This window comes from Palaemon carinicauda, chromosome 4 (assembly GCF_036898095.1).
Source record: "Palaemon carinicauda isolate YSFRI2023 chromosome 4, ASM3689809v2, whole genome shotgun sequence".
In the NCBI taxonomy this organism is placed as follows: Eukaryota; Metazoa; Arthropoda; class Malacostraca; order Decapoda; family Palaemonidae; genus Palaemon; species Palaemon carinicauda.
This window is the reverse complement of record NC_090728.1, coordinates 31534692-31552887: the sequence shown is the minus strand read 5'-3', so window position 1 is coordinate 31552887 and position 18196 is coordinate 31534692. Positions and strand designations below refer to the sequence as shown.

At 45.2% G+C, this 18196-nt stretch overlaps 1 protein-coding gene across 1 annotated transcript in view; it reads right to left on the bottom strand.

The window, feature by feature from the left end:
* The window catches only part of aph-1 (gamma-secretase subunit Aph-1), a 79423-nt gene that overhangs the window by 54301 nt on the left and 6926 nt on the right, over positions 1-18196 (bottom strand). Inside the window, exon 2 of the mRNA XM_068372124.1 lies at positions 4569-4688. Coding sequence (XP_068228225.1) covers positions 4569-4688 — 120 coding nt within the window. The remainder of the gene's footprint in view (positions 1-4568; positions 4689-18196) is intronic.

Below are 18196 nucleotides of genomic sequence, written 5' to 3'. Positions count from 1 at the left end.
ACGTCAACAACTGCAGAGACAAAACAAAACGTTAGTTCAACTTTGAAAACAGTACGAGACTATCAAAGAAATTCTTTCAAACTCTGTGGCGGAAATAGCATAATATGTTAACAGGTAAAACCGAAATGACGGGCTCAAAGTTTATTAACTTCGGTAAAAGACCGCCTACTATTAGGAAGGTCGAATATAAACAAATATAAAAATTAATTTTAATGAGTTTATAATAAAAGGAAGTTAATCGAAGAGGCCTATAAGAGGCGGAGAGATATAAAATAAATCTATAACTTTTGTTAAGCAAAATTAAGAAAGAGAGTCTATACTCTCTTAGACACCAACACTTCCGTCTAAGGGAAGGGTCGGCCATTGAAAGGTGAACGAGAGTTCATACTCTCTCGTCACCATAATTAATCAAATTAATTCCAAAAGCTAACTAAGCTAATATAGAAGTTTCCAGTAAAGCGACTAGCCGAAATCAAAGAGAAATACTTCACCAAAGTCGTGAAAATACTCCAAGAACATAAGCGTATCCCAGAACGTCTTGCCGGAAGCACGACAGAGGAATAATTGAGGAGGTGTCAACAAGAAGTACTTGAGTACCTGGCCACAGGTGGCGCTGGTAAATACACCCCCTTCTAGTATTGTGATAGCTGGCGTATCCCTCCATAGAATTCTGTCGGGCAACGGAGTTGACAGCTACATGATTATCGGGTAAGTTTAATATTGAAAAAAATGTGGTATCATAATATCACTCGATCTCAATGTAGCTTTTGATACAGTTGTGCATGAACTGCTACTTAATAATCTACTATATGCAAATTGGAAACTATTATTCATCATATGTACCTTTAAACAGAGGGGTATCCCAGGGGAGTGTAATTAATTGGCTCAATCATATTCTGCATCTATGCTATCGAAAATACTACAAACACATGGTGTGAATTTTAAACTATTTGCGGATAATACATGAACAGGGTACTAACGGTACGTAATGACAGGTTGGTGAGGGAAGCTACTCACCTGCCTGACAGAATCAAGCCACTTTTGACCTTTGTTCTAAGGACTGCGAGGGGGGAGTTTTACTTAAAAGGCCCAGGTTTGTATGGCTAATGAAAATAAAAATTACTTTAAAAATAGGTTATTTGCTCTGAGATGAAGACTCTTTCTGTTCTTTAAATTACGACTCACTCCTCAGTATGTGGCAATTCCAATAAACTGAAATGTTCTAAATCTTCTCTGGAAATTTCACTCTTTCAAGCATCATGCAGGGGAACGATGGAGACGACAACAACAGCCTCCTAATATCTAATCATAAGTATGGAAAAGCTTAATGGGAAAACAGAACTACGTCAAAGTGAACCCAGTGAATCTCCTAGTTATGGGAGATGAAGTCTGAAGTGTCAAACCAGGCCCATCAAGAGAAATGTTTGGCTAAACACTTACCAATCTTCACTCTCAAAAGGAAAATGAGGGGGGGGGGGGGGGTTTCTGGTAAATTTAGTCAACAAGAAAGCACTCCTGTCACCTAACTCAGCAGCAGCAGACCCCGATACAGCGAGTCCTAGTAGGTGCTGCTGCATTCCAAGAGCATGTGCAGTATTGGATAGAGTGGACCTCTGCTAGCTTGAACAAGAACTCACAGGCCTAGCCCTGTTTATAGCTTTCCAGAAATACTCATGGATCTCTATTGCTAGCTGGTAAAGCTGCAGTAATACAGTACCTCCTTGTTTATTTACATATGCAACTACAGTGATGATGTTGCTCATCACCACCGAGTAACTGCCTAAAAGAGGGAAAAAGTGTTGGAGTGCAAGGAGAGCTGCTGGAAGCTCCAACACGTTGATATAGCATCGACGCTTTTGAATGGCCCAATGTCCTGATGCCATATATTGACGGAGGTGTGCTCCTCAACCTTCCTTGGATGCATCGCTGAATAACAGGAGCTCTGGTGGAGCTCTCACAAGAGGAGAACCTCTAAGAAGGTTTGTCTCATCCAGCCAAGATTCCAGGTCTTGATTGGACTATTCCCCTATTGGTACCAATGCTAGAGGATGGTTTAAATGCTTAAACCCGTGTCCCTTTACCTCTCATTGGAGAGATCGTAGATGAAGACAACCATTTGGAATGGATCGTAGATGGAGACAATCAATAGGAACAGGGATCGTAGATGAAAACGACCATTTGGAACAAGATGTTCCAGGGAGACTAGCTGTCGCATAAACTTCTGCCACTGGTGAGCTGGCTGATGGAACTGAGGCATGCAACCCTGTCCTGAGATGGAAATTTTTCCTCAGGGATGTGCCGATGTCTATTCCGAGGTAGAAGAGTCTTTGCTTTCGCACTTGAATGGACTTTTCCCAATTCACCATGATCTCTAGATTGTAACAAAACAAAAGTTTGTTCGTCTTAGTGAAGCATAAGGTCTTCTTCTAAGTCTGCCAAGATCTGCCCATTATCCCCAGATCTCACAAGAGACAAATATCATTGATGTGTGTCCAAGCTGACACTAGCATACAGACACTGGAGAAGACTTGTGGCATTGTAGAGAGCCTGAAACAAAGCACCTTGAACTGGTACACTGTTGGCCATGATGAAGCAGAGGTACTTCCTGGACCCAGGATGGACTGGGAGCTGGAAATAAGCATCCCTGAAATTGATTGTCATCATGAAGTCCAAAGGTCTGGTTGCCGGCCTGACTGTGGCTGCAGTTTCCATCCTTTACGTTGTTTGTAACAAAAACCCGTTCAGGGCTAACAGGCGTCTCTTCTAAAAGAAAGAATCAACTAAAGAAGCCTGGAGGAGCCATCATCAACCTCTTGGAGAGCCCCCTTCTCTACCATAACCTGGACCTCTACCCAAAAGGCCAAGTCCTTCATCGATTCCTGATAGTAAGACAAAGATGTTGCTGGTGGTCAAATTAGGGGAGGGGGAGAGCTGATGAACAAGAGGTATCTAGATCAAATGACGTCTATCGTCAAGCTTTCCGACCCGTAATACCACCATCTCCTTCACCTGCAGGCGCGATGGTCAGGTGATCGTCGTCTGTCTGGAGTACGCTACGAAGAGCTAGGGCACTTAGGCGAAGGGACTCATCCTCGCTTGCGATATTGTACTTCACAAGAGGGCAATCTTGAGGTCCCTGTGGATGCACAAGTATGCACTTCGGAGGTCTCGGAAGGTGGTCCAAGAGACTTAAGTGGAGGTGATATGCTTTGGGGGCATGAGTCCCGTGAGGGGGGACTACCTCCTTTGAACCCTCAAGGGTGAAGAGCCAATAGCATCGCTTGCAGGAACAGCAACAATCCTGCAGTGCCCTTGCATCAAGCACCTCAACTAACTGCTCCATGGAAGGAATACCTTGCAGTCCCAAGAACGGCTACAACGTACATAAGGCATCATCCACCCTTGAAGACAATGACTCCCCCTGGGTTGGAGATCCTCACATTGTATCCTTGTCCCAATGTTTACCCTAAAGTTAAAGAGCCACCACACTTACACGACCGGCTTCCAGAGAAGACCGACCAGGAAGAGTCGGAGGCCAATGTACTGGGGGTCAGAAGAAGAAGTCAGGACTTTATCGACTTCGAGAAAGACCCCGAAGGAGAAGAATCCCTTTTGGACTACAAATTCCTCCCCCTCCCATATACTACCCACTGGAAGGGTAACAACTCCCAACACTTGGCACAAGGAGAGGCCTGACTGCAGGAGTGTCCTTGGCATGCAAGACACAAGAGGTGAGGATCTGTCTCTTTGGAGCTAATAAAAGTGCCACATTTATTGTCCAACACCCCCCGGGACATTTCTGCATCTCCGTAGGCATCCCCACCGAAGACACAAAGTCGATAACATGCTGGAAAGAAAGACAAAAATGAAAATATTTGCCAAAATATTCCAGCCAGCAAGAATGTCTGTCCTCACTGATGGCTACTATCAAAGTGACTACCACTTGTTTATACCTCATCATAAAATTTAACTGCCATGCATTCCACCTTCGATGTTATCTCTCTTATGTATAGGACAAAGGTTTGCGTTTGTACCGGAACGTCTTACAATTCATGCAATTTCCGCATATCGCAAGTGAAAGTGTGCTAAAAAAAAATTGCTCAAAAAAAACCTAAGTAAATAAAAAGATCCAACAAAAGTGAAAAAAAGAGCAGCAGCAGCAATACATCTTTTCACCGAGCAGCCAAAGTGAGAGAGTGGCTCAACTCACAGGCCAGTGGGTAGCTCCCCATCACCAACCTGTCGTTACTTACCTACTTACTTACCTTGTTAATGATTCAACATCTGTTCAAGTTTTCACCAGAATATTACCAATCTAAAACAGCAGAAAGTTTGTTTTCGTGTTGGAGCAAATTTCTCATAAGATCAACATTGACTATTCATGTAAACCAACGCTTAATCTAAAACCTTTAAAAAGAAACTATTCTTTGCTTCATATATTATTTACTATTTGCAACCAATTTTAAGCTGGCTTAATACAAAGTCACTTATTCCCAAAGCATGAAAGAATAATTTCTAATTACAATGTAACTCCAAAAATGTATAAATTCCATTTACACTAGTCTTACCGGAAGAGCTCTTGGAAGAGAACTGAGAATACGAGTCCAAATGCTAAATAGTCCTGTAGTGGGATAACTGCTCTATACAAGACTGATGAAAATAGCAGAGACAGCAGCCAGAAGAAAGAGCTGTAAGAATAAAAATATAATTGTAGTTTTGCAGCATTCCATAAACTACTAGTCATAATCATCAAACCATTATATTTACCACTGGGTACCCATACCTGTGAACATAGTAAACTATTAAACAAAAAACATACCCAGATATAATGAGCTTTACTATCAAGCAGTGAAAACCCTGAAATAAGCTACAAGAACTAATTCAAAATACAGTTGATGTATTATAAGATAATTCCCCCATGTTAAGCTTAATTTACAAATACTAAGGCTAAATTTGAAGGTGAATGTCTTAAAATATATGAAAAAAGATATTGAATTCCACTGGCATTAGGGCCAAATTACTCTACTGTCCATCTCTAGAACTTCTAAAAGAGTTATGATCCCCAAATATATAAAAAATCAGTGCAGTACATATAAATCAGTGAATCTTTCACTAAAACAACCAAGAGTGAATATAACTATTTTTCAGTACTTAAATATAAAAATAAAGGTTTTTGACTGTTTCAAGATATCTAAGCACACATTGGTCTACTATGAAGTAATCCTTGGTGATGTTAATGAAAAGAAAAAAATTCCTTAAAATTTAGCAATCACTATTTTTCTGATCTTAAATGACAAATTTGGAATTTATATTTTTCCTAACAATACAACCCTGAGTTCTTAAAATAGGAGAAGATAACAATGCAAGCTGGCACACAGCTATAAAACTTTTAACAAGGACAACAACCGTACCAGTTGTTATCCGTGGGTAGTAAGTAAGCAACCCCCAACCCCCTCTCTCACTCACTCACTAACTCCACTTTGATTGCAGAGGGGACTAACAGGGTTAGATAATAGTGGCCAAAATTTTTGTAAAAAAAATGTTATTTTTATTAGTAAAATAAATTTTTGAATATACTTACCCGATAATCATGTAGCTGTCAACTCCGTTGCCCGACAGAATTCTATGGAGGGATACGCCAGCTATCACAATACTAGAAGGGGGTGTACTTACCAGCGCCACCTGTGGCCAGGTACTCAAGTACTTCTTGTTGACACCTCCTCAATTATTCCTCGGTCCACTGGTTCTCTATGGGGAGGAAGGGAGGGTCGATTAAATCATGATTATCGGGTAAGTATATTCAAAAATTTATTTTACTAATAAAAATAACATTTTTCAATATTAAACTTACCCGATAATCATGTAGCTGATTCACACCCAGGGGGATGGGTGAAAACCAGTGTACAAGATTAAAGGATAGCTAAGTATCCCGTATTTCATATAATCAGTTATCCACAATAACAATGAAATAATAAGTACCTGGTAAGGAAGTCGACTTGAACCGTTACTCTGCCTTTAATAAGATCGTCTTCCTTACTGAGCGCAGCGTTCCTCTTGGGAGGCTGAATCAACTCAAAGGTGCTAAAGTATACAGGGCTGCAACCCATACTAAAGGACCTCATCACAACCTTTAACCTCGGCGCTTCTCAAGAAAGAATTGACCACCCGCCAAATCAACAAGGATGTGGAAGGCTTCTTAGCCGACCGTACAACCCATAAAAAGTATTCAAGAGAAAGGTTAAAAGGTTATGGGATTATGGGAATGTAGTGGCTGAGCCCTCGCCTACTACTGCATTCGTTGCTACGAATGGTCCCAGGGTGTAGCAGTACTCGTAAAGAGACTGGACATCTTTGAGATAGAATGATGCGAACACTGACTTGCTTCTCCAATAGGTTGCATCCATAACACTCTGCAGAGAATGGCTCTGTTTGAAGGCCACTGAAGTAGCCACAGCTCCCACTTCATGTGTCCTTACCTTCAGCAAAGCAAGGTCTTCTTCCTTCAGATGAGAATGTGTTTCTCTAATCAGAAGCCTGAATAGTAAGAAACTGAGTTCTTAGAACTTGGAAAAGAAGGTTTCTTGATAGCACACTATAAGGCTTCTGATTGTCCTCGTAAAGGTTAAGACCTTTTTAGATAGTACCTAAGAGCTCTAACTGGGCAAAGTACTCTCTTCAGATCATTCCCCACCAAGTTGGACAGGCTTGGGATCTCGAACGACTTAGGCCAAGGACGTGAAGGAAGCTCGTTTAGCAAAAACCGAGCTGCAAGGAACATGTAGCCGTTTCAGATGTGAAAACAATGATCCTGCTGAAGGCGTGGATCTCACTTACTCTTTTAGCTGTTGTCAAGCACACGAGGAAAAGAGTTTTTAATGTGAGGTCCTTAAAAGAGGCTGATTGGAGAGGTTCAAATCTTGATGACATAAGGAACCTTAGGACCACGTCTAGATTCCAGCCTGGAGTGGACAACCGACGTTCCTTTGAGGTCTCAAAAGACCTAGGGAGGTCCTGTAGATCTTTGTTGGTGGAAAGATCCAAGCCTCTGTGGCGGAAAACCGCTGCCAACATACTTCTGTAACCCTTGATCGTAGGAGCTGAAAGGGATCTTACTTTCCTTAGATATAACAGGAAGTCAGCAATCTGGGTTACAGTGGTACTGGTTGAGGAAACTGCATTGGTCTTGTACCAGCTACGGAAGACTTCCCCTATAGACTGATAGATTCTGAGAGTGGATGTTCTCCTTGCTTTGGCAATCGCTCTGGCTGCCTCCTTCGAAAAGCCCCTAGCTCTTGAGAGTCTTTCGAAAGTCTGAAGGCAGTCAGACGAAGAGCGTGGAGGATTGGGTGTACCTTCTTTACGTGAGGTAGACTTAGAAGGTTCACTCTTAGAGGAAGAGTCCTGGGAATGTCGACCAGCCATTGCAGTACCTCTAAGAACCATTCTCTCGCGGGCCAGAGCGGAGCCAACCAACGTCAGCCGTGTCCCTTTGTGAGAGGAGAACTTCTGAAGTACCCTGTTGACAATCTTGAACGGCGGGAATGCATACAGGTCGAGATGGAACCAATCCAGCAGAAAAGCATCCACGTGAACTGCTGCTGGGTCTGGAATCGGAGAACAATACAACAGGAGTCTCTAGGTTATCGAGGTAGTGAACAGATCTATGGTTGGCTGACCCCACAGGGCCCAAAGTCTGCTGCAAACATTCTTGAGAAGGGTCCACTCTGTGGGGATGACCTGACCCTTCCGTCTGAGGTGATCTGCCATGACATTCATACCGCCCTGAATGAACCTCGTTACCAGTTAGCTTTCGATCTTTAGACCAGATGAGTAGGTCCCTTGCGATCTAGAACAACTTCCACGAAAGAGTCCCTCCCTGCTTGAAGATGTAAGCCAGGGCTGTGGTGTTGTCAGAGTCCACCTCCACCACTTTGTTAAGCTGGAGGGACTTGAAGTTTATCAAGGCCAGAATAACCGCCAACAACTCCTTGCAATTGATGTGAAGTGTCCTTTGCTCCTGATTCCATGTTCCCGAGCATTCTTGTCCGTCCAAAGTCGCACCCCAGCCCGTGTCTGATGCGTCCGAGAGGAGACGGCGGTCGTGTTTCTGAACAGCCAAAGGTAGACTTCCTTGAGAAGAAAGCTGTTCTTACACCACGCGAGAGAAGACCTCCTCTCTTCGGAAACAGGAACTGAGACCGTCTCTAGCGTCATGTCCTTTATCCAGTGAGCAGCTAGATGATACTGAAGGGGGGGGAGGTGGAGTCTCCCTAACACGATGAACAGGGCCAGCGATGAAAGTGTCCCTGTTAGACTCATCCACTACCTGACTGAGCATCGGTTCCTTCTCAGCATGCTCTGGATGCATTCTAGGGCTTGGAAGATCCTTGGGGCCGACGGAAAAGTCCGAAAAGCTCGACTCTGAAGATCCATACCCAAGGAGACAATGGTCTGGGATGGGACGAGCTGAGACTCCTCAAAATTGACCAGGAGGCCCAGTTCCTTGGTCAGATCCATAGTCCATTTGAAAATCTCCAGACAGCGACGACTTGTGGGAGCTCTTAAAAGCCAGTCGTCTGACGGAGCCGGACACAAGATCATGGTACTGCTGCACAGTCTGTGAACTGTCAATCATGGGCAAGCGAGGAAGTACAGTGACAACCCGAATCTGTCTAGACTGTCTGGGTCGTACAGACAAACTCCTTATCGGGTTGCCGCACTGCGTCACAACAAGTCACTTCTGTTGGTTGTTGAACGTCTTCCCCGTGACACATTGACTCCGTAAACAAAAAATCCTCTAACAAGGACTAAGCTTGGACTGCATGTCTTGTAACACAGCTCAAGGTCTATGGGAGCAGGTGTGGTAACAGACGGGATTAGCGACTGAAGTGGAACCATTACCTTCCCTGGAAGCATGTTATGCTTAAATAAAAGTCCATAGGAGGCTATGCAGCTAAAGGCTCCCTCCAAATGACAGAGTCCTCAAGGGAATATCAGAAGGAGGGAGAAAAGAACTTTCTCATCTACAGGGACCATATCCTAGAAAAGCTAAGTTCTCTCAGTGAGGGTTCACTGGTGCAAAAGCAGCAGACTAGAAGGCAACGTTATGAAACTGCTTGACAGTCTAGTGAGTTGGCAACAACCAAAGATGTGTGACTGAGAAGCATGCGGTAAGGTATGCAGAGCATGTTGTATGCAGAGTATGCTGTATGCAGAGCATGCTGTATGTAGAGCATGTTGTATGCAGAGCATGCTGTATGCAGAGCATGTTGTATGCAGAGCATGCTGAATGCAGAGCATGCTGTATGCAGAGCATGTTGTATGCAGAGCATGCTGTATGCAGAGCATGCTGTATGTAGAGCATGTTGTATGCAGAGCATGCTGAATGCAGAGCATGCTGTATGCAGAGCATGTAGTATGCAGAGCATGCTGTAAGCAGAGCATGTAAGGTAAGCAGAGCGTGTGCATGGCGTTTAACATTTCTCAGAAATTCCATGACCAGTGCTAGAGTGCTTTATGCATGCTTGCATGGGGTTTTAATATCAACATAATATATACCTTACATTCATAACTCATGATTCATATTTTTGCCATATTTTGCGATATTGTTAAAAATATATTGCCAGGAATACAAATATATTTTTATAAGTAATACAAATAACCTCCATTATCATAAGGTTTGAAAATGGAGGTAAGGTATGCTGAACAGCAGAGTCAGAACGAGCTGGAACAACAATAGTTGTGGTTTCCTCTTCAAGACTCTGTTGAGGGAACACCTGAGGCTCAGTCTGCAAAGGCTGATCAAAGGAAGTAGCAGAAGGTAGGCGCATGGGTGGAGGAGGCTGACTCCTGGCATGAGTGGCTGAACTCAAGGGTTGCGCTTGCTGAGTGGTTGGCGGATGCGCAGTAGCAAGTTCCTGAGGAACGAGCCTGCGGTGTGAGCTGAGAGCGAAAAGGTAGTGGCTGCGCAGAATGCAGTAAAAATCTCGCAAGTTGAGGCTCCTGAGGCGCAAGGCTAAGGAGTTGAGGTGCTTGCCTTGAGGAGGGTTGAGCTCGCTGCAGCGAGAGCTGAGGAGACTGACTCATGGACGGGAGAGGTTGTTGTACCTCAACCGAGTGTTGCATCACTGGTGGAGCAGCAAGTGGAGGCGGAGGAAGAGAGGTATAATCCTCCTGATCCCATTGTAAAGGTTGCCTTAAGGAAGGCGGAGGCTGAACACCACTGGGAACAGCAAACTCAGAACGTGGCTCAACATCGTACGCCTGGCAGGTGGTACTGCGATCAGGCGGAGCGAGCGCAGGCGGAGCGAGCGCAGGCGGAGGGAGTGTAGGCGGAGGCGGAGGCGCAACACTCTCAGCCCGACACTCACGCATCAAGTCCGAAAGCTGTGCTTGCATGGACTGTAGTAGAGTCCACTTGGGGTCGGCAGAAACTACAGTAGGCTGAGGTAAAGCCTTAACAGTCGAGCTCTGTTGTGGCAGAACCTTACTCCTCTTAGGCGGAGTGCATTCAACTGATGACTGAGGAGAGTCAGAGCTAACCCAATGACTGCATCCGGGTTGTTGAACTCTAACTTCGTACGTCTGGCATAGGTCTGGACTTTACGTTTAAGAGGTCTTGAGACCTGAGACCAGCGTTTTCTCCCCTAAATTTCTTCTGCAGACGAGCAAAATAAGGGCTCAATCGTCTGCGGGTGGGAGTGACGGTCTCGGTAAGACACGCCCACAACCACCGAGGATACTTCTGTGCGCCGATCAAGGCCTGCTGAACCCTTCTGCCCTTCGACATTGCTTCTCCCCTGGGCTTGGGAGCTTGCAAGAGGTCCCGGACTGGGAGGACGACTGGCGCGCACAGAAGTACCCTCACGCACAACACTGACACACTTTGCGCTAATCACTTATCACTTTGATTTTCTGTTTGCACTTATTTCACTGAACTCGAAACTTTAAGTGGTTTGTACCTGAAACACGCAATTCTATCCTTTCTCAAAAGTTAGTAATTGCGAAAACAGAATTACAATGTAACAGAAAAATCTAATGAAAGATAAATAATTCAGTGGCTGGAAAGAGACTAAACACTAGATCACTCTAGAAACGTTTACCTTCTTCCCCTAAAGAGACTAGGGAGAAGAGCAAAAACGATAACAACGTTACTCGCTTGAATGAAACGTTTATCCTCCTCTTTCTCCCTCCGTCTCTATCTCTCTCTCTCTCTCTCTCTCTTGACTTAGAACCTGAGAGAAGAGCCCAATCATATATATCGTTAAAACATATTATTGTTAAAGGAAAAAACTGAAATATTTCCCAAAATGAAAAGTTCCTTTATTAGGATTAAAACCATTAAGTTAAGAAAGAATGAACAAAACGCTAGACACGGTTACTCTTACTGCAACGTGAAACCGTGAAAATTCTTTCTCTATCGTAACGATAGAGCGCAAGTTGAACGTTCTGAACGTCAACAACTGCAGAGACAAAACAAAACGTTAGTTCAACTTTGAAAACAGTACGAGACTATCAAAGAAATTCTTTCAAAGACATTAAAATAGCATAATATGTTAACAGGTAAAACCAAAATGACGGGCTCAATGTTAATTAACTTCGGTACCAAGAAAAGACCGCCTACTATTAGGAAGGTCGAATATAAACAAATATAAAAATTAATTTTAATAAGTTTATAATAAAAGGAAGTTAATCGAAGAGGCCTATAAGAGGCGGAGAGATATAAAATAAATCTATAACTTTTGTTAAGCAAAATTAAGAAAGAGAGTCTATACTCTCTTAGACACCAACACTTCCGTCTAAGGGAAGGGTCGGCCATAAAAAGGTGAAAGAGAGTTCATATTCTCTTCGTCACCATAATTAATCAAATTAATTCCAAAAGCTAACTAAGCTAATATAGAAGTTTCCAGTAAAGCGACAGCCGAAATCAAAGAGAAATACTTCACCAAAGTCGTGAAAATACTCCAAGAACATAAGCGTATCCCAGAACGTCTTGCCGGAAGCACGACAGAGGAATAATTGAGGAGGTGTCAACAAGAAGTACTTGAGTACCTGGCCACAGGTGGCGCTGGTAAGTACACCCCCTTCTAGTATTGTGATAGCTGGCGTATCCCTCCATAGAATTCTGTCGGGCAACGGAGTTGACAGCTACATGATTATCGGGTAAGTTTAATATTGAAAACTAAGGTTTGAATAGTTAGAAAAATGTTATTTTCATTAGTAAAATAAATTTTTGAATATACTTACCCGATAATCATGTAGCTGTCAACTCTGTTGCCGACAGAAATCTACGGTCGGGATACGCCAGCGATCGCTATACAGGTGGGGGTGTACACAACAGCGCCATCTGTGGTCAGGTACTCCAGTACTTCTTGTCAACACCACCTCAATTTTTTCCTCGGTCCACTGGTTCTCTATGGGGAGGAAGGGTGGGTCAATTAAATCATGATTATCGGGTAAGTATATTCAAAAATTTATTTTACTAATGAAAATAACATTTTTCAATATTAATCTTACCCGATAATCATGTAGCTGATTGACACCCAGGGTGGTGGGTGGAGACCAGCATACATGTTAACAAAGAAGCTAAGTATCCCGTATTTTATTTTATTAGTTATTCAAAAATAACATAAAATAAATAAGTACCTGGTAAGGAAGACGACTTGAACCATTACTCTGCCTTTATTAAGTACGTCTTCCTTACTGAGCGTAGCGGTCCTCTTAGGATGCTGAACGACTCTTAGGTGCTGAAGTATAAAGGGCTGCAACCCATACTAAAGGACCTCATCACAACCTTTAACCTCGGCGCTTCTCAAGAAAGAATTGACCACCCGCCAAATCAACAAGGATGTGGAAGGCTTCTTAGCCGACCGTACAACCCATAAAAAGTATTCAAGAGAAAGGTTAAAAAGGTTATGGGATTATGGGAATGTAGTGGCTGAGCCCCCGCCTACTACTGCATTCGTTGCTACGAATGGTCCCAGGGTGTAGCAGTTCTCGTAAAGAGACTGGACATCTTTGAGATAGAATGATGCGAACACTGACTTGCTTCTCCAATAGGTTGCATCCATAACACTCTGCAGAGAACGGTTCTGTTTGAAGGCCACTGAAGTAGCCACAGCTCTCACTTCATGTGTCCTTACCTTCAGCAAAGCAGGGTCTTCTTCCTTCAGATGAGAATGTGCTTCCCTAATCAGGAGCCTGAATTAGTAATAAACTGAGTTTTAGACCTTGGAAGAGAAGGCTTCCGATTGTCCTCGTAAAGGTTATGACCTTTTTAGATAGTACCTAAGAGCTCTAACTGGACAAAGTACTCTCTCCAGTTCGTTCCCCACCAAGTTGGACAGGCTTGGAATCTCGAACGACTTAGGCCAAGGACGTGAAGGAAGCTCGATTTAGCAAAAAACCGAGCTGCAAGGAACATGTAGCCGTTTCAGATGTGAAAACTATGTTCCTGCTGAAGGCGTGGATCTCACTTACTCTTTTAGCTGTTGTCAAGCACACGAGGAAAAGAGTTTTAATGTGAGGTCCTTAAAAGAGGCTGATTGGAGAGGTTCAAATCTTGATGACATAAGGAACCTTAGGACCACGTCTAGATTCCAGCCTGGAGTGGACAACCGACGTTCCTTTGAGGTCTCAAAAGACCTAAGGAGGTCCTGTAGATCTTTGTTGGTGGAAAGATCCAAGCCTCTGTGGCGGAAAACCGCTGCCAACATACTTCTGTAACCCTTGATCGTAGGAGCTGAAAGGGATCTTACGTTCCTTAGATGTAACAGGAAGTCAGCAATCTGGGTTACAGTGGTACTGGTTGAGGAAACTGCATTGGCCTTGTACTAGCTTCGGAAGACTTCCCCTTTAGACTGATAGACTCTGAGAGTGGACGTCCTTCTTGCTCTGGCAATCGCTCTGGCTGCCTCCTTCGAAAAGCCCCTAGCTCTTGAGAGTCTTTCGAAAGTCTGAAGGCAGTCAGACGAAGAGCGTGGAGGTTTGGGTGTACCTTCTTTACGTGAGGTAGACGTAGAAGGTCCACTCCTAGAGGAAGAGTCCTGGGAATGTCGACCAGCCATTGCAGTACCTCTATGAACCATTCTCTCGCGGGCCAGAGCGGAGCCAACCAACGTCAGCCGTGTCCCTTTGCGAGAGGCGAACTTCTGAAGTAACCTGTTGACAATCTTGAACGGCGGGAATGCATACAGGACGAGATGGGACCAATCCAGCAGAAAAGCATCCACGTGAGCTGCTGCTGGGTCTGGAATCGGAGAACAATACAACGGGAGCCTCTAGGTTATCGAGGTAGCGAACAGATCTATGGTTGGCTGACCCCACAGGGCCCAAAGTCTGCTGTAAACATTCTTGTGAAGGGTCCACTCTGTGGGGATGACCTGACCCTTCCGGCTAAGGCGATCTGCCATGACATTCATATCGCCCTGAATGAACCTCGTTACCAGCGTGAGCTTTCGATCTTTTGACCAGATGAGGAGGTCCCTTGCGATCTAGAACAACTTCCACGAATGAGTCCCTCCCTGCTTGGAGATGTAAGCCAAGGCTGTGGTGTTGTCAGAGTCCACCTCCACCACCTTGTTAAGCTGGAGGGACTTGAAGTTTATCAAGGCCAGATGAACCGCCAACAGCTCCTAGCAATTGATGTGAAGTGTCCTTTGCTCCTGATTCCATGTTCCCGAGCATTCCTGTCCGTCCAAAGTCGCACCCCAGCCCGTGTCTGATGCGTCAGAGAAGAGACGGCGGTCGGGCTTCTGAACAGCCAAAGGTAGACTTCCTTGAGAAGAAAGCTGTTCTTTCACCACGTGAGAGTAGACCTCCTCTCTTTGGAAACAGGAACTGAGACCGTCTCTAGCGTCATGTCCTTTATCCAGTGAGCAGCTAGATGATACTGAAGGGGGCGGAGGTGGCGTCTCCCTAACTCGATGAACAGGGCCAGCGATGAAAGTGTCCCTGTTAGACTCATCCACTACCTGACTGAGCATCAGTTCCTTCTCAGCATGCTCTGGATGCATTCTAGGGCTTGGTAGATCCTTGGGGCCGACGGAAAAGCCCGAAAAGCTCGACTCTGAAGATCCATACCCAGGTAGACAATGGTCTGGGATGGGACGAGCTGGGACTCCTCAAAATTGACCAGGAGGCCCAGTTCCTTGGTCAGATCCATAGTCCATCTGAGAATCTCCAGACAGCGACGACTTGTGGGAGCTCTTAAAAGCCAGTCGTCTGACGGAGCCGGACACAAGATCATGGTACTGCTGCACAGTCTGTGAACTGTCAACCATGGGGAAGCGAGGAAGTACAGCGACAACCCGAAGCTGTCTAGACTGTCTGGGTCGTACAGACAACTCCTTATCGGGTTGCTGAGGTTGCCGCACTGCGTCACAACAAGTCACTTCTGCTGGTTGTTGAACGTCTTCCCAGTGACACACTGACTCCGTAAACAAAAAATCCTCTAACAAGGACTAAGCTTGGACTGCATGTCTTGCAACAAAGCTCAAGGTCTATGGGAGCAGGTGTGGTAACAGACGGGGTTAGCGACTGAAGTGGAACCATTACCCTCCCTGGAAGCATGTTATGCTTAAATAAAAGTCCATAGGAGGCTAAGCAGCTAAAGGCTCCTCTCCAAATGACAGAGTCCTCAAGGGAATATCAGAAGGAGGGAGAATAGCACTTTCTCATCTACAGGAACCATATCCGAGAAAAGCTAAGTTCTCTCAGTGAGGGTTTCACTGGTGCAAAAGCAGCAGACCAGAAGGCAACGTTATGAAACTGCTTGACAGTCTTGTGAGTTGGCAACAACCAAAGATGTGTGACTGAGGAGCATGCGGTAAGGTATGCAGAGCATGCTGTATGTAGAGCATGCTGTAAGGAAAGCAGAGCATGTTGCATGGCGTGCGGCTTATGCTGCATGGGATGAGGCTCATGCTGCATGGGATGAGGCTCATGCTGCATGGTATGAGGCTCATGCTGCATGGGATGAGGCTCATGCTGCAAGGGATGAGGCTCATGCCGCATGCGTTGAGGAGGATGCCGCATAGTATGAGGCTCCTGCCTCATGGGTTGAGGCGGTTGCCGCATAGCATGAGGCTCCTGCCTCATGGTTTGAGGAGGATGCCGCATAGCATGAGGCTCCTCATAGCATGAGGCTCCTGCCTCATGGGTTGAGGAGGATGCCGCATAGCATGAGGCTCCTGCCTCATGGGTTGAGGAGGATGCCGCATAGCATGAGGCTCCTGCCTCATGGGTAGAGGAGGTTGCCGCATAGCATGAGGCTCCTGCCTCATGGGTTGAGGAGGATGCCGCATAGCATGAGGCTCCTCATAGCATGAGGTCCCTGCCTCATGGGTTGAGGAGGATGCCGCATAGCATGAGGCTCCTCATAGCATGAGGCTCCTGCCTCATGGGTCGAGGCGGCTGCCTCATAGCATGAGGTTCCTGCCTCAAGAGTTGCGTCTGCCTCAAGGGTTGAGGAGGTAGCTGCGCAGAGAGAGGCTCTTGCCTCAAGAGTTGAGGCGGTTGCCGCACAGCATGAGGCTGCTGCCTCAAGGATGGTGGAGGTTGCCGCAACGCATGAGGCTGCTGCCTCAAGGATGGAGGAGGTTGCCGCAACGCATGAGGCTCCTGCCTCATGGGTAGAGGAGGTTGCTGCAAAGCATGAGGCTCCTGCCTCAAGGGTTGAGGAGGTTGCCGCATAGCAAGAGGCTCCTGCCTCAAGGAAAGTGGAGGTTGCTGCATAGCGCTGGTACCTGGCAACTCCCAATGCGGCAGCTCACGCATGGAGGCAGGAGGAGCCTCAACATCATACGTCTGGCAGGGTGGACTGCGCAGAGGTGGAGGAGCGCTCGCAGGAGGAGGTGTGCTAACCTTCTCTGCCTGAAACTCCTGCATCAAAACCGCAAGCTGAGACTGCATTGTCTGCAGCATAGACCACTAGGGTCTATGAAAGACAACAACAAACGGAGCTACTGTCCGTTGAGACTGAGGGTCTAAAACAGCTGGTGCGGCAACAGACGGAGTTACTGCCTGTTGCGGTACCACCTTGCCTCTCTGGGAGGTGTGCAGTTGTCGTACTGCAGCAAGTCCGAACTGACCCAGTGCTAATGGCTACACCTAGGAGTTGGACTTGCGCGGAAGGGACCGACTTGCACTTAAAAGCTGCAAGATTTGGTCCATGGTTTCTGCGAGAAACCTCTTCCGCAGACGAGGAATAAATGGGCTCTCTCGTCTTTGTGTGGGTGGGGTGATCACGTCGGCTACGTGAGTTGGTTACACCCGAAACCACGGAGGGAAACGTCTGTTCGTCGATCAAGGCCTGATGAACCCATAAGTCCTTCGACGTTACTTCTCCCCTGGGCTTGGGAGCTTGTAAGAGGTCCCAGACTAGGCGAACAACTGGCACGAACAGACGAACCCTCGAACGCAACACTGTAACACTTTGCGCTTATCACTTTAGATTTTCTGTTTGCACTTATTTCACTGAACTCGAAACTTTAAGTGGTTTGTACCTGAAACACGCAATTCTATCCTTCATTAAAAGTTAGTAATCGCGAAAACAGTATTACAATGTAACAGAAAAACATAATGAAAGATAAATAATTCAGTGGCTGGAAAAGAGACTAAACACTAGATCAAATAAACTACGTTTAAAATCTCTCACCGCAAAAAGCCTGGGAACAAGAATAAAACTCTAGAAACGTTTACCTTCTTCCCCTAAAGAGACTAGGGAGAAGAGCAAAAACGATAACAACGTTACCCGCTTGAACGAAACGTTTACCCTCCTCTCTCTCCCTCCGTCTCTATCTCGCTCTCTCTCTCTTTTGACTTGAACCTGAGAGATGAGCCCAATTATATCTATCGTTAAAACATATTATTGTTAAAGGAAAAAAAACTGAAAGATTTCCCAAATAAAAAGTTCCTTTATTAGAATTAAAACCATTTAAGCTAAGAAAGAATGAACAAAACGCTAGAATCGGTTTACTCTTACTGCAACGTGAAACCGTGAATCTCTCTCTCTATCGTAACGATAGAGCGCAAGTTGAACGTTCTGAACGTCAACAACTGCAGAGACAAAACAAAACGTTAGTTCAACTTTGAAAACAGTACGAGACTATCAAAGAAATTCTTTCAAAAACATTAAAATAGCATAAAATGTTAACAGGTAAAAACGAAATGACGGGCTCAATGTTAATTAACTTCG